We start from the raw sequence: 17018 nt of genomic DNA on the forward strand, positions 1-17018 counted from the left end.
ACAGCCATCCCAACAGTATCAGTCATTTCTGTCCTCTTCCTGATAGCATCTGTGGTAGGCAGAATATTCCCCTTCTCCAAAATGTCCATGTTCTAATCCTGTGCATTGTTCTTACCTTACATGGGAAGAAACTTGGTGATTAAGATTTTGAGATGGGGTGATTATCCTTGATTATCTAGATAGGCCCAGTGTAATCCCAAGGGTTCTTAAGGAGACAAAGAGGTCAAGTGTAGAGGTAGGAGTTGTGACAATGGGAGCAAGAGATTGGAGTGATGTGTGGAAGTGGCTGGGAGCCAAGGAATGCAGGTGGTTCCTAGAATCTGAAAAGGGCAAGGAAACATTCTACTTTTAGAGCATCCAGGACGAGCAAGCCCTACTGACATCTGACTGCTGACCTCCGAACTGTAAGATAATAAATGCATTACCACTAAGTTCGTGCTAATAATAATAGGAAATTCAAATACCATCCTTCTGATTTGGGGAAAAAAGGTGACGAACACATATTTTATTATAAATATTTACTTTAAAAAATTACTTGGCAGTTAAAAGGAAGTAGTGGCATAATGAGCAGGACAGGACAGTTACTGGCTCCCCCTCAGATGCCTCTGGCTGGCTTCTCACATTCTCGAAGATCCAGCCTCTAGGCTCCAGTCTCGGCTACCTCTGCTGGGTGGTAGCTCACACCCCCTTTGGTTCCCCTTCTGTGTGTACACAACAGGGAAGACTAATCAGGAGCAGCTCATTTGCATGCACTTTTTATGAAGCGACTCCACACAGGGTTGGGGAAGGGTGTGCCTGAGGAAAGGGTCAGTGTAATACCTGTGTTGCCTTCTCATCTGCACAAGGAAGGCGACGCTGGTGACAGCAAAAAGGAGGCCAAAAACCAGGGCTAGGATGTCACCTGGAATGGAGAGCAGAGAGGGCTGCTTTGGGAAGGAAGAGGGATCTGCAGAGTTCCTCAACACCTGCCTCAGTGCACTCCACCACCCCTGCCCCAAGTTCTCAGGCAGCCCCCAGTGCCTCAGTCTCCAGAAGAGGCCAGCCAAGGGATGAGGGTGGATACACAAGAAGGGGCAAGATAAGCACCGTTTTTCCTTCCTAAAAGCCAAGTAAAAGGGCTATTTGGGGCCAGGCACAGTGGCTCATGCCTACAGTCCCAGTGTTGTTTTTTTTTTTTTTTTTTTTTTTTTTTTTTGAGACGGAGTCTCGCTCTGTCGCCCAGGCTGGAGTGCAGTGGCGCGATCTCGGCTCACTGCAAGCTCCGCCTCCCGGGTTCACGCCATTCTCCTGCCTCAGCCTCCCGAGTAGCTGGGACTACAGGCGCCCACAACCGCGCCCGGCTAATTTTTTGTATTTTTAGTAGAGACGGGGTTTCACCGTGGTCTCGATCTCCTGACCTTGTGATCCGCCCGCCTCGGCCTCCCAAAGCGCTGGGATTACAGGCGTGAGCCACCGCGCCCGGCCAGTCCCAGTGTTTTGAGAGGCTTAGGTGAAAGGATTGCCTGAGCCTAGGAGTTCGAGGCTGCAGTGAGCTATGATCGTGCCACAACACCCCAGCCTGGACAAGAGTGAGACCCTGTCTTTAAAAAAAGGGGGGCGGGGGTTGGGGAGAGGGATGCTAGGAGATTTCTCAAGCTTCATTCTAATCAATTAGGCCCTGGGGACAATGGGGAAATCCCCATCATGATCTGCCTCTAATATTGGGATTGGGGTCTGTTCTGTAGAAAAGGAGAGGGAGCAGATGCGGTCCTGAGCAGCCCTGAGGCTGAATGGTGCTGAGGAGTCTCCTGGCATCAGGACCAAGAGGAGGGGCACAGACTCACCAGCAGCCAGGCAGGAATTCAGCTGGACTGGAGAGAAAAAGGGAGATGTGAGAGGTGGGCTGTGACAACCAATGACAGACACTGGCACACACATGGGAGGATAAGGGACCCCCGGCTGGGGGGACGCCAGACAAAGCTGTACCTGGCTCAGCAGCCCGAGGACTGCTGTCCACTCCAGCAGGGAAGGAGGCCTCAATCACTCGCCCATTCAAAGGCTGCGTCACTCGGAAGTTCAGCTGTAGCCGAGAGTCACCAGGTCCCCACAGGGCGTCAGAGAGGGCGTGGAGCTAGGGAGGTCAGTAGACAGTGTGGGTGGGTTCATGGCATGACAGGAAACAAGGGTCCCAGGCCAGCTCACAACCAGCACCTCAGGGCTCCATCCTCCATCTCCTGTATTCCCCACCCGGCCCCTTGGTATCTTTTATAAATAAATTAATGTATCCTAAAGATGGTAGGCAGCGGTGGGATCACATAGCTCACTGCAGCCTCAAACTCCTGGACTCAAGCGATCTTCCAACCTCAGCCTCCTGAGTAGCTGGGACTAGGCGCACACCACCATGCCCCGCTAATTTTGGTTTTGTTGGGGTTTTTTTGGTAGAGATGGGGTCACACTATGTTTCCCTGCCTTGTCTTGAACTCCTGGGCTCAAACCATTCTCCCACCTCAGCCTCCCAACGTGCTGGGATTATAGGCGAGAGCCACAGAGCCCAGCCTTGATTTCTTTCTTCTCCTCTTTCTCATCTTACATCCTCCTTCCCCCACACCCACTGTGTCCACACACACACCCCAGGCCCACCTGCTTAGCACTCAGCATCACTGTCTGGTTAAACACAGTCCAGATGACACCCTGGGCACAGGGCGGTGTAGTCAGAGACCCCTCATATCGGAAGTAGCGGCTGAGGTCAGAGGGCAGGAGTGCAGATACGTCCAGTCCTGGGACCTGAGTCTCTGAGCCTGTGAAGAGGATCTATGTTGGGGTCTCACCTACACTGCACTCCCTTAAAGCTTCAGGGTATAGACATACAGTTTCACCTCCCAGAAGCCAAGGTAACTCAACTCTCTGAGACCACTTCTTCACTAAGTGCAGGCCCTTCCCATAAGACATAACTCAAAAAAAGTACTGGGCATTGGGGCAACTGGAAGAGGCCTGAGGGAGCGAGAGAGGGAGAAAGAAAGGAAGGAGAGAAGGGAACGCAGGAGGGAAGGGAGGAAGGAAGAGAAGGAAAGAAGAAAGACCATCTGAGTCTACACTCTTAACTCTGTGTACCATCATAAAGTGCTGGGTCACAAGTTTAAGCCCAGAGCGAATTAAAAATAAAAAAATGAATCCCAGCACTTTGAGAGGCCGAGGCGTGTGGATCACAAGGTCAGGAGTTTGAGACCAGCCTAGCCAATATGGTGAAACTCTTCCCTACTAAAAATACAAAAAAAATAAAATAAAATAAAATAAAATAAAAAATGATCTGAATAACTTGTAAATAAATATGAATATTGATACAAAACAGACACAAGAAATGTAAAGGCAGAGTTCTACCTAGTCTAGCAGAAACCTAAAAGTCTAGTAGAGTAAGTGAGATTTAAAATGGCCCAAGAGTGACTAAGAAGGGAAAGATTTCCAACAAAAGTATTTACAAAGTTAAAACATTTGATGCTTATTAAAGATAAACAGTCCTCAGAAAAAGTTTAGCTCTCCAGACTTGACCTTGACAATTCCAAACACCATTTTTTGGTCTTGTTTTTTTTTTTTTTTTTTTGTGGTTTTTTTGTCTCATTTTTTTAGACAGAGTCTCGCTCTGTCACCCAGGCTGGAGTGCAGTGGCGCGATCTTGGCTCACTGCAACTTCTGCCTCCCGGGTTCATGCCATTCTTCTGCCTCAGCCTCCTGAGTAGCTGGGACTACAGGCACCCACCATGCCCAGCTATTTTTTTGTATTTTTAGTAGAGATGGGGTTTCACCATGTTGGCCGGTATGGTCTCGATCTCTTGACCTCGTGATCCACCCGCCTCAGCCTCCCAACGTGCTGGGGTTACAGGCGTGAGCCACTGCACCTGGCGGTTTTTGCTTGGTTTTCAATCTGTAGGCAGCCGTTTGCAGGTAACTGCGTCTGTCAGCTTCATGGTTATTATCAAGATGAGCACTGGCTCATGCTTCAATCCCTCCTGCACTGGAGAGAGCCCATCTCCAGCCTCAGACCTGAAGCTCCCAAGGGTGATTCTTTATGAACTAGGCCACAGAGATTAGTGGCCAGACCAACAAACTGACCTTCCTCAGCGATTTCTTCCAAGTGAGACAGCAACTGCTCATAGGCACTGTTTTCTTCCGGGCCCTCCTGGGGGATGACATTGTAAGGCAGATGAGTGCATGTATCAAGGACCATAGCTGAAGGCCAGAACATCATGGGGGTTCCCATGGTCCTCTCCCATTCCTCAGCTCTGAAAATGCTGAGGGAACGTAAAATTGTAATGGTGGTTGATTTTTGTTGTTGTTGTTTTTGGGACAGGGTCTCCCTCTTAAAATCTTATGTATTAGTACTCAAACTCTATGTACTCTTGCTGTGCGAACCAACAAGCTTGGTGGACTGGTTTTCAATGACAAGCTGGAGAGGGAGGGAGAGAGGCCACTTTACGAGGATACTAGGCTCTCAGTGACCTGGGCCCTTCTAATGTTTGCAGTCTCACTCACTGCTGCCTCCATACATAACCCCCACAGGAAACCATATATACACCTTTGTGTTGGTGTCACCTCTGCCTTCACCTTCATCATTCTGTGTTTGGCTTTTCAGGAGAGGTCCTGACATGCCACTTCTTTTATTTATTATTCTTTTTTATTTTGCTTATGAACCTAATGTTAAGAACATTATAAACCTAAGAGTATGAACATATTGACATGCTATGCCAGAGGCATTTCTCTGAACTTTGCGTTGTGTGGCTGGTGTTAAAGAATCAGTGAGTGTGGCTGGGCACGGTGGCTCATGCTTGTAATCCTAGCACTTTGGGAGGCTGAGGCAGGCGGATCACTTGAGGCCAGGAGTTTGACACCAGCCTGACCAACATGGTGAAACCCCGTCTACTAAAAATACAAAAAAAAAAAAATTAGCTGGGCTTGGTGGCACAAACCTGTAATCCCAGCTACTCAGGAGGCTGAGGCAGGAGGAAACCCGGGAGACGGAGGCTGCAGTGCCCCAAGATCACACCACCACTGCACTCCAGCCTGGGCGACAGAGAGAGACTCTGTCCAAAAAACAAAAATCAGTGAATGAGTGAACCTAGCAGGCATCTCACCATCCCTTCCCTTTACTGGCCTCCTCTAATTATGGTGGATGTAGCCTTGATTATTATGGGTCCAAAGAGGTCACTAAACACTGCATTTCACAAAGGGGAAATGATGGGTCATTGGAGTATTAGAGAAATTACTCTTCCTGATATCTAATGCACTGCAGGAGCCATTCCCTAAATAGGCCATATTCTGAGACTTTGCACATTATGTTCCCTCTGCAATGAACACTTCCTTTTCTTTCCTACTAGTGAAGGCTTTAAGTGTCACTTCCTCTGTGACCACCATTTTTACTATGTCCTTCCTATGTGTCTGTCATGTCAGCCTCCCCCACTGGCTGTGGGCTCCTTAGAGGCAAGGACCTACAGCTTCAGAATCCTTGTTGTGGACTGGTGCCTGGTTCACAGTGGGTGTTAAATGAACGAACAGTGCGTGAAAGAGTTTGTCAGCCAGGGGCCAGGGTGAGCATGCTGTGATGGGGTCTCTGGCACCACCATACAGAGTCCGGGAGGGAGCATGGGATGGGAAAGCGAGGAGTAGGGGGTGTCCAGGATCTGGTACCTCCAGAAAAGCGGCCAACACGGCCAGGCCTCCGGGGCGCCCCAAGGCCTCCTCAACTCTGGCATAGGCGGTGCTGATATGAACCACGTGGATCTGGAGAGGACACGAGGGTAGCAGAGAGCCACGTCTCTGGCCTGGCCCCGCCCCGCCCCGCTCCTTTGCCCCTTCTCGGCCAGCTCCGCGCTCACCTCGGCAGGGAAACGGTGGCCTTCCACAGTGTGCTCCGAGCCCGGACGACCTACAGCACCCCAGTGCAGATGCAGCTGCAGAGCCCGGTACTCCCGCCCGGGACCCAGAGCCATCTCTAGCCCGGAAGGCAGGGTCAGTTGCACTGCGTAGGGAGAGGCAAGTAAACCGGCCCCGCCCGGGAAGGCCAGCCCAATCCCCGGGCAGGCATTGCAGCGAAGGTTCCCTTTCCTGCGCCCCGCCCCATCCCCAAGTCTTGGCGGGGAGACCCCCTCACCACTGTGGCCATTGTTGCGCAGGCGCAGTTCTGGGAGCAGCGGGAGCTCGAAGCCCAGGAGTTCCAGGGGTCGCAGGGCGGGGCAGAAGGCGGCGAGCTGGGGGCGGATATCTACCGGGGACTGGAAGCGGCCCGCGCAGGCTGGGGACACCTGGGGCCAGGGTGGGTCGCCTGGGGTGGAAGAGTTTAGTGAGGAAGTCTGACGCCTAGGTCAGGAACTCAGGGAGCCCGGGTAGAAAAGGTGAGGGGATGGGACGGCAGGCGGCGGGTGGGACGGGAGATCCATAGAGCTGGGTTCCCAGATTGGGTCTGTGCAGCAGGTGGGTGTCTCACCTCCATAGCGCCAGTGTCTCTGGTTATCCCCTGTATAAATGAAAAGGATGAACCGCCCAAGCTTAGGGCCCAATCCCTTCCTGGCGGCCAAAACGATGTCACAAACTCAGATGCCTTACAGGGGCATTACCGGTAACAAATGCCTTAAGCGGGCCAGGTGCAAAGCTTGAGACCGCACTCAAACTCATCACCGCAACTGGGTGGGCCAAACAGCTATCCTACCAGTTTGCAGTCATTGTCTTAGGGTCTGTAAAAGTGAGTGGCTGCTTCAGGCCAGGCGCTGTGGCTTACGCCTATAATCCCAGCACTTTGGGAGGCCAGGGCGGGTGGATCATCTGAGATCAGGAGTTGGAGACCAGCCTGACCAACATAGTGAAACCCCGTCTCTACTAATAGCCGGGCGTGGTGGCGCATGCCAGTAATCCCAGCTACTTGGCAAGAGGCTGAGGCAGGAGAATTGCTTGAACCCATGAGGTGGAGGTTGCAGTGAGCCGAGATCATGCCATTGCACTCCAGCCTGGGCAACAAAAGTGAAAGTTCGTCTCAAAAAAAAAAGTGAGTGGGCACTTCAGTCCTGAGTCCCAAATGAGTGAGTACACCATCTTTCCTTTCTCCCTTCTTTCTTCTCCCAACTCATCCCTCTGCCTTGTCTAGTCTCCAACCCCTTTCCCCAAATTCCTGGCTTGGGAGTCAAGACGCCACGTTTCTCTACCTGCTGTGTCCTTCTTCCTAGGCCTCAATTTCCTCATTGTAGACTGAAGATGAGATGACTTCTACAAGCTCTTCTTGCTTGTCCTCTGGCACCCATTTCACCTCCTTTTCTCTTCCCCTCAAACTCTCTGGCTCTCCTTCTTCACCTATTTTTTCTTTTCTTTTCTTTTTTTTTTGAGACGGAGTCTCGCTCTGTCGCCCAGGCTGGAGTGCAGTGGCCGGATCTCAGCTCACTGCAAGCTCCGCCTCCCGGGTTCACGCCATTCTCCGGCCTCAGTCTCCCGAGTAGCTGGGACTACAGGCGCCCGCCACCTCGCCCGGCTAGTTTTTTGTATTTCTTAATAGAGACGGGGTTTCACCGTGTTAGCCAGGATGGTTTCGATCTCCTGACCTCGTGATCCGCCCGTCTCGGCCTCCCAAAGTGCTGGGATTACAGGCTTGAGCCACCGCGCCCGGCCCACCTATTTTTTCTCTGCACATTTTTTCTCTCATCTGCACTTCTCATCCCTTTCTCTTCTCCAGCCTCCCCCTTCTCTCCCATCTTATCCAACTCACTTCTCTCCTTTTGCGCCCTTTTTATTTTCTCTCCACATCTGTCCCTTTCTACCTCCGAGAGTGGGGATGGGGATATTGGTATGGGACCTATGGAAGGGCTTCTGTGGGAGTACAGGCTCCCCTCCTTCGCTAAGTGACCAGAGCCTAGGCTGGGGTATGGGAGGGGAGGCATGAGCCTCCTGAAACCTGGATTTGGAGACTGGTGACCACTTACCTTCTTTGTCCCTGTGGGCATTATTCTGGGGTTCTTGAGGATCTCCAGGAGCCTCAACAGTAGGTAGATCCTCTAACTTGAGGGAGCCCTCTTCTTCTGATTTAGGCTTAACTTCAGGTAGATCCTCCTCTCTGGGTGGATCCTCCTCTCTGGGTGGATCCTCTTCACTGGGCAGATCCTCCTCATGCAGTGGGTCATCTTCCCCAGAAGAGCCTCCTCCCAGCGGGGAATCCTCCTGCATCCGGGGCAGCCTCTGGGGATGGGCAGGCACCAGAAGCAGCAGTGACAGCAGCAGTTGCACAGTGAGGCCTGGAGCAGGGGCTGGGATCAACAGAGGGAGCCAGGGGCTGGGGCACAGGGGAGCCATGCGGCTGACTGTGGGGTGTCCCAGCACACGGTGTGTACGGGCTGTACGTGCATTGGAAACAAGAGCTGGGTGGGGGAGGAGCAAGCCTGGAGGGGAGCAGGCTGACTCACAGAGCGCCCTTTTGCAGAGATGGAGCCAAAGTCTCACAGGTTTGTCTGGCCCTGTGCCCCCTCCCCCATACCAAAGCCAGGATGGGGGTGGAGTGAGGGGCAGGTGTGTGCACAGGCAGAAGGTTATCGGGGCCATGGACTCAGCTTGGAACCCAAGGCACCACCTGGCACTATGCAGGCTCTCCCTGGCACCACCCAGCTGCTTGCCAGCCAGCCTTAGCTAACCCTGGCCTGCTTCCCAGCTCCAGGCACAGAAGGGGAAAGGCAGGGGAGCTGGGGCCCCCGTGTCCTCTGGCTGAGAGGGAAAGCAGCTTATGTATACATCCCTGACTCCACTAGGAAGCAGGTAAAGGGGTAGGGCAGGCTGCTAGGGGAGCCCGAGGGTGAGTTAAGTAATGGGTATGTGGGAGACAAATTTGAGCTTGAATCAAAAGCAAGTGTATGTGTCAGAGGGGCTCTGATAGGTTTAACCTATATTTATTTTTCATCACGTTACTCAACTGCTCAAAAGTCTTCATTGGCTCCCCAGTACCTACCACAATATGCACATTGTGTACTTCTGACTTCCAAGTCCCTTCAAAGCCTTGCCCAAGAGACCTTTCCGCCTTGTCTCCTACTACTCTCCCTCATATTCTAGCCAAATTAAACTATTATTTTTTTCTCCAAACCTTTTACCACCTTTGTTAATCTAGTTCTTGCTCCCTGAAATGCTATTTACTATTGCATCCAACAAATATGTATTTAGTACCACCACAGGTCCAGCACTGGGCTATGGACTAGGGACATGGAAATGAATAAGACATAGTCCCTCATTTTGGGAGGCTGAGGTAGGTGGATTGCTTGAGTCCAGGAGTTTGGACCAGCCCGGGCAACATGGCCAAACCCTGTCTCTACTAGAAATACAAAAAATTAGCCAGGTGTAATGGCATGTGCCCGTAGTCCCAGCTACTCAGGAGGCTGAAATGGGATGATTGCTTGAGCCGAGGCAGTTGAGGCTGCAGTGAGCTGAGATTGTACCACTGCACTCTGGCCTGGGTGACAGAGCAAGACCCTGTCTCAAAAAAAAAAAAAAGAAACAAAAAACCAACTGCCTGCCCTGAGGAGCTCGCAGTCTAGTGAGTGAGGGCAAACCCTGTCAATATCATAATATTGAGGGAAGAGAGATGAATTCTGCTTTAGAAGATAATATAGAAGTAGGCAAATTTGTTTATATCCTTGAAGAAATACCAGTTCAATTGGTAAAAACAATAGGGAGAATGATATTCTGGGTGAAGGGGAGGCATAAAATATTATGAGCAGGAGAGCGACAGAATCCAATTATCATACTAGGTCATGTTGAGGGCTTGAAGGCTAGTATGGAGCAGAGATTGCAGGGGAAGACTGGGTGCAAGGAGATGGGGTAGAAGAGTGTGAGGACCCCAAGGATGGGCTTAGGCCTCCCAGGTTTTTTTCTTTTCTTTCCTTTTTTCTTTTTTCTTTCTTCTTCCTTTTTTTTTTTTTTTTTTTTTTTTTTGACAGAGTCTCACTCTGCTGCCCAGGCTGGAGTGCAGTGGTGTGATCTCAGCTCACTGCAATCTTCACCTCCCAGGTTCAAGCGATTCTCCTGCCTCAGCCTCCCTAATAGCTGGGACTACAGGTGCGTGCCACCACGCCCAGCTAAATTTTGTATTTTTGGTAGAGATTGGGTTTCGCCATGTTGGCCAGGCTAGTCTTGAACTCCTGACCTCAGGTGATCTGCCCACCTTGCTCTCCCAAAGTGCTGGGATTACAGGCTGTTTTTTTTTCTAATTAATTATTTTTAAAATTTATTTTCGAGATGGGATCTCACTATGTTGCCCAGGCTGGAGGGCAGTACCTATTTACAGGTGCGACCCTGCTACTGATCAGCACTGGAGTTTTGACCTGCTCCAATTTGCACCTGGGTCAGTTCAACTATCCTTAGGCAACCAGGTTGATGCAGAACTTAGTGCAGACACCTGACTGGTATACTACACTACAGCCCAGAACTCCTGGGATCAAGTGATCCTCCTGCCTCAGCCTCCCAAGTAGCTGGGACTACAGGCACGTGCCATCACCGCTGGCTAGTCTGCCCTTTTAACAATTTATTAAGCCTCCTCTAGTCCTCCAGGTGCTGTTCTAGGCCCTACAGATGCAACATTGAATAGAGAACAGCTCTACTGTTTTGTAGCTCACATTCTAGTAAGGCTCCATTGGCTTCAATAAACCACAAGAGAATAAGGCCATTTCGGGTCCATCTAGGGCTAATATTCAGTAGGCACACACCAATATGGTTGAGTAGCTTAATTAAATATATTAAGATATTTCTAATCCTGTTGGCATATAGCCATGGCCCCTAGATCCATGGTGCCCCTGCTACCCTAGCTCTTCCTTAGGGACCCTCTAGACCTCCTGATCCCTTATCTAAAGAGGTATTGCCTGGCATAGCAGAGTCCCCAGGAGCCCACTTGAGTGCCTCAGCCACCTTCAACTCTGATGGGTCAGTGCTTGTGCACTTGCTGCTGTGTTGCAAATAGTTTTACTGGCTGGGTGCGGTGACTTATGCCTCTAATACCAGCACTTTGGGAGGCCAAGACAGGCAGATCACCTGAGGTCAGGAGTTTGAGACCAGCCTGGCCAACATGGCGAAACCCCATGTCTACTAAAAATACAAAAATTATCTGGGCATGGTGGCAGGCACCTGTAATGTCAGCTACTCAGGAGGCTGAGGCAGGAGAATCACTTGAACCTGGGAGGCGGAGATGGCAGTGAGCCGAGATCGCACCACTGCAATCCAGCCTGGTGGACAGAGTGAGACTCTGTCTCAAAAAAATAAATAAATAAATAAAAATAATAATTTTAAAAAAAATCCTGGCTAACACAGTGAAACCCCGTGTCTACTGAAAATACAAAAAAAAAAAAATTAGCTGGGTGTGCTGGCAGGCACCTGTAGTCCCAGCTACTCAGAGGCTGAGGCAGGAGAATGGTGTGAACCCGGGAGGCGGAGCTTGCAGTGAGCTGAGATCGCACCACTGCACTGCAACCTGGACGACAAAGGGAGACTCCGTCTCAAAAAAAAAAAAAAAAAAAGTTTTACTGTTCTCCCTGTCTAATCCCTTCTATTCTTTGAGACTCAGATGAAAGGCCACCTCCTTCAGGAAACTCCTTAACCAACCCTCTACCATTAGTCTGGAAAAGATCCCTGTCATCTTTGAGCCAACCCAGTTCTTTGCCTGCCCTCAATAATAACCTTGTCCACCATCTAACTCATATAAGGGTGATTTATGACATTTTATCTGCTCTAACGGCCTTCAGCTCCATAAGGTCGGGGCTCAGTACTTGATTGAGTCCGTCTTTTATTCAACAGCCATTATTGAGCATTTTCTGTTTGTAGATTACCTTGCCAGGTGCTTGAGAAATACCAAATTGACTAAGATATAGTCTCTGCCCTCAAGGAGCTCATTGTCAATGACCTGTGCATGTCAAACCACAGCTATTCCATAAACAGGACATAACTTTTTACATTATTATTATTTTTGAGACAAGGTCTTACTCTGTCACCCAGACTGGAGTACAGTGGGGTCATCATAGCTCACTGCAGGTTCAATCTCCCAGGCTCAAGTGATCCCCCCACCTCAGCCTCCTGAGTAGCTAGGACCACAGGCACAAGCCACCACCCCTGGCTAATTTTTTTAATTTGTTTTGTAGAGACAGGGTTTTGCTATATTGCCCAGGTTGGTCTTGAACTCTTGACCTCAAGTGATCCTCTGACCTCAAGTGATCCTCCCACCTCAGCCTACAAAAGTTTGGGATTATAGGCGTAAGCCACCATGCCTGGCCTCACACCACATTTTTGTGGCACTCCAAATCATCTGTGTTGTCAGATGACTGTCATATTGTACACCAAAATATATATGGCTGAATAACAGTTGTCCTCCAAATGGTCATCCTCAGATGTAGTCAGCCTAAGATTCTAGGGTGCCATTTCTGGAGCCAAATTCAGAGCTCTCCATGGCAGTGTTGTCCAGTGTACACTCTGAATGGCCAGCTGATTGTCTTGGTCAGCTCTGTCTTTGGCTTGGACCTTGCTTGGCTCCTGACACATGGAAGTACATGGTAATATCTGAATTGGACAGGCCTATACAAGACAGAATGTGGTAAAGACTAATTCAGCTCTCTGTTACAGCTCACTCATTTTCCAAATGCGATTCCCTATGGCTCCGTTTCTCTCCTTGTCTCTCTCGTCTCTGATCTGAGTGGAGAATGTGGACTCTGATCCTGGATCATGCTGGGAGTCTGCCAAACCCTAAAACAGGTTTGAGTTATTGTTTCCTGAGTCTCCCCAGGTTGGGACAGAGTGTACTCAGGACTTACTGATGAGGGCACCCCACACCTGGATCAGGACCTCTCTGATCCAGGTTATTATAGGTCAAGTGTTTGTTCATGAGGGTTTGTGTTTTAAAACACTGAAGGGTCATGTTACTAAAACAAGTCTCTGCCTATCCCAGCGTGGCAGAGGAGGAAACTATTCACTGGTTGGGTAGAAGGGAAAATGGTCCCTCTCCCAAGTCATGGCTTGGGGGCAAAGACTGATCAAATTCCTTATAGAACCTTGAGGCTAACTTGTAGTTCTGGCCACCTCCCCATCTTTATTCATTTCCAAGGGCTGCTATAACAAATTACCACCAACTGGGTGGCTTAAAACAACAGAAATGGATTTTTTCACAGTTCTGGAGGCCAGAAGTCTGAAATCAAGGTTTTGGCAGGGCTGGACTCTCTCTGAAGGCTCTGGGAAAGAATCCTTCCTTGCCTTTTCTAACTTCTGGCGGCTCCAGGCATTCCTTGACTTGTAGCTGCATTACTCCATGTCTGCCTCCAACTTCGCATGGCCTTCTCTTGCCCCTGTGTCTCCACTGGGTGTTTCTCATTGAGACACTTGTCATTGGATTTAGGGCCCACCAACATAATCCAGAATGATCTCATCTCAAGATCCTCAACTATTGGGAGGCGGAGGTGGACGGATCATGAGGTCAGGAGGTCGAGACCAGCCTGGCTAACACGGTGAAACCCCATCTCTACTAAAAATACAAAAAATTATTTGGGCATGGTGGTGGGCGCCTGTAGTCCCAGCTACTTGGGAGGCTGAGGCAAGAGAATGGCGTGAACCCGGAATGTGGAGCTTGCAGTGAGCCGAGATTGCGCCACTGCACTCCAGCCTGGGCGACAGAGCAACTCCATCTCAAAAAAAAAAAAAAAAAAAAAAAAAGATCCTTAACTAATTATGTCTGCAAAGACACTTTTTCCAAACAAGGTCACATATGCAGGTCTTGAGGATTAGGACATGGACGTGTCTTTATGGGGCCACCATTTAGTCCACCATCAGTACGGTGGAACTGAAGTGGATGCACAGGATGAGAAGGGATGAGTTCATATTGAAGACTCTCATGCTTTTGCCCTTATCCTGCTCCTTATCTTTGCAAGGCAGTGTCATCCACTCCCATGGCTCCTATAAATTGATGACACCCAAGTATTCCCAGGCTGGACTCTCTCCCCATGTCAGACCCATAACCATCTGCCTAATAGACAAGACCCAAGACATCTTCACTTGAATGTCCCACAAGTATTTCAAGTTTAACAGGCCCCAGGTTGAATTTGTCTTCCCCACAAACCTCCTCTTCATCCTCCTTCAGTAAATAGCACCACCCTCTGCCTAGAAGCCAGAAACCTGGTACCATCTCTACTTTCATCTTTTCCTTCACCCTAGCATTCAATAACCATGCCCTATAGATTCTACCTTCTAAATTTTTCATCCACATTTTTCATCTTTGCTCACACTTACATCAGCTTTTACCTGGATGACTGCAACTGCCTCCTGATAGGTCTTGCTGAGTCCAGCTAACCAGAGTGATGTTTCTAAAATGGCACATCTCATTATCTCACTCCCTGTTTAAGGCCTTTCAATGGTTTCCCATTGCTCTTAGGATAAGGTTCACAGTAACTGACGTGGCCTTCAGCGTGCCACTATTGCCCTGGTTTCCATGGCAGGCTTGTGACCTAGGGGAGTAAAGCTCTCTGTCTGAAGTATTTGATGGCTAAGGGAACCAAGTCTGTGGACAACACATAAAGAAGCACACAGTCATTGTAACTGTGGGCAGCCACCTTGTATCCACAATGGAAGCCAGCCTTAAGATGAAGGTAAAACCATGGAAGGCACGGTGGAGTGGTGGAAAGAGGTCCTTGGTAACATGATTGAGCTGCTGGATTAGGCCAACACTAGGGCCCACCTGCTTCTGGACTTTTCAGTTGCATGAATTAATAAATTATTTTAATGTTTAGCCACTTTGAATTTATTATTACTTATATCACAATTTTACTGATATAAATTCCTTTATTTTTTTATTTATTTATTTTTTTTGAGACGGAGTCTCGCTCTGTCGCCCAGGCTGGAGTGTAGTGGCCGGATCTCAGCTCACTGCAAGCTCCGCCTCCCGGGTTCGGGCCATTCTCCTGTCTCAGCCTCCTGAGTAGCTGGGACTACAGGCGCCCGCCACCTCGCCCGGCTAGTTTTTTGTATTTTTTAGTAGAGACGGGGTTTCACCGTGTTAGCCAGGATGGTCTCGATCTCCTGACCTAGTGATCCACCCGTCTCGGCCTCCCAAAGTGCTGGGATTACAGGCTTGAGCCACCGCGCCTGGCCTATAAATTCCTTCTAAGTTTGGCCTCTGTCTACCTCTCCAGTCTCCTTTGTCATCACTCTCTCCCTTGCAGTCTATGCTCTCATCTTATAGAACGTCTAGCAGTTCCTTAAATTCATCGTATGCTTGTGTATGTGTGTGTCCAGGCCTTTGTCCGTGCTGTTTGACTCTTTTTTCCACTTCCCCTGCTGCTAGCACCCAGCTCTGCCTAGCCAGGTTTTATTCATCCTTCAGGTCATCAGTTCACATATTACTTCCTTTGAGAAGCCTTCCCTGACTCCTACGCTAGGATCAGTCCCTTCACTGCATGATTGTGTAGAAGCCTAAATGTCCCTTGTAATGTTTCCTCATTTTATGGTGACTCCTTACTGTATCTGCCATGCTGGAGTGTAAGCTGCCTATGGGCAGGAGTCATATTTCTCTTGTCCACCATTTCATCTTCATGCCTAGCACAGGACCTGGCACATGATTGGCATTTAATTTTTTTTTTTTCTGAGACGGAGTTTCGCTCTTGTTGCTCAGGCTGGAGTGCAATGGCACAATCTCAGCTCACTGAAACCTCTGCCTCCCGGGTTCAAGAGATTCTCCTGCCTCAGCCTCCCAAGTAGCTGGGATTACAGGCATGTGCCACCATGCCCGGTTAATTTTGTATTTTTAGTAGAGACAGGGTTTCACCATGTTGGTCAGGCTGGTTTCCAACAACACATAAAGAAGCACACAGCCATTGTAACTGTAACTACCGACCTCAGGTGATCTGCCTACCTCGGCCTCCCAAAGTGCTGGGATTACAGGTGTGAACCACCGCACTCAGCCTAATTTTGTTGAATGACTGATGACTGTTGTTCAAAGCATCCCTAGGGCTTCTCCAGCATCCATCAGGTTGAATGCAAAATTTGAGGATAAAGAATAAAGGGGTTATTGACTACCCTCTGAACCTCCTCCTGTTGGCCCCTCCTATCTTTGGCTGTGGGAGCAGAGCTTAGCAGCTGTTCCAGGTAGAGTGGGGTATGCCTGACTTGCTCTTTGATTGACTTGGTCCCCAGGGAATTAGTTGTCGCCAACTGTTTTCAGTGTGTCCTCTCGGCTTTGCCCTCTTCCCCAACCAATGCTTATAGGAGGCTCTATTCTCCACCCCCTGCCACCCACCCAAAGCACTAACACACACTGGCAGCATTCACAAACATACCCATCACCAACTGCACCCCAGGTGTTGTGGTCTACTCTCATCACCTGGGCTCACAGTGACACCAATTACCACGGGATTATCTGTCCTCTTCTATGTTCGAGCTCTTAGTGTGTGGACTGTCCCACATTCACTTGAGACAGTATAACCAGTCCTCTACCTATTTGGTATCACTACCAGTTTCCTTGGGACATGAGCCCAAGGTACAGTCTGATCCAAACTCTCCCCTTCCTTCAACCAAGCGCTTCAAGTTATTCCTCCCTGGTCTAAGCCCAGCATTATTTATTTCTTAGAATTCTTAGAATGTCAGAGCTGGTGGGGAGGTGGTGGGGACCTCAGAACCTTGACAATCCCCTGGTTCTTGGCTTGGGGTCGAGATTCCTAGGAGTCCAAATCAGTAGGGAGGGGGCCTAAAGTTTCTGACATTTTGTTTTTTTTATAATATTTTTTTTTCTAACTACAAAGTAATGCATGCTTAATGTAGAAAACTTGGGAAAGGCAGAAGTATACGAAAATTTAAAAAATCGCCCTGTCTGTCCCGTTCATCCCTTTAGCTTCAGTGATCCAGTGCCTGGCACAGATACAGATTAGGTACTTAATACACATTTGTTAAACAAATTATCTTCAATTCCATTACCCAGAGATAAAAACCACAGTTAACTTTTTTTTTTTTTCTTTCTTTTTTTTTTTTTTTTTTTGGAGAGATGGAGTCTCGAACTCCTGGGCTCAGGC

General features: G+C 49.3%; 1 protein-coding gene across 2 annotated transcripts; it reads right to left on the reverse strand.

The window, feature by feature from the left end:
- Positions 1 to 503: 503 nt before the first annotated feature.
- On the reverse strand, positions 504 to 8507 carry CA9 (carbonic anhydrase 9). 2 transcript variants are annotated; one of them, XM_050762184.1, is made up of 11 exons: positions 7935 to 8507; positions 6455 to 6484; positions 6122 to 6292; positions 5847 to 5989; positions 5659 to 5751; positions 4087 to 4153; positions 2620 to 2777; positions 1966 to 2110; positions 1824 to 1850; positions 820 to 901; positions 504 to 701 (listed from the first exon to the last, which is right to left on the reverse strand). In XM_050762184.1, the coding sequence occupies exons 1-11, from the start codon at positions 8299 to 8301 to the stop codon at positions 641 to 643; spliced, it is 1344 nt and encodes a 447-aa protein (XP_050618141.1). In that variant the 5' UTR covers positions 8302 to 8507; the 3' UTR covers positions 504 to 640. The 2 variants fall into 2 exon arrangements, with proteins under 2 accessions (XP_050618141.1, XP_050618140.1); XM_050762183.1 differs by lacking the exons at positions 504 to 701; positions 820 to 901 and having other exon boundaries at positions 1530 to 1850.
- Positions 8508 to 17018: the final 8511 nt, after the last annotated feature.

The sequence above is a fragment of the Macaca thibetana genome, chromosome 15 (genome assembly GCF_024542745.1).
Source record: "Macaca thibetana thibetana isolate TM-01 chromosome 15, ASM2454274v1, whole genome shotgun sequence".
NCBI lineage: Eukaryota > Metazoa > Chordata > Mammalia > Primates > Cercopithecidae > Macaca > Macaca thibetana.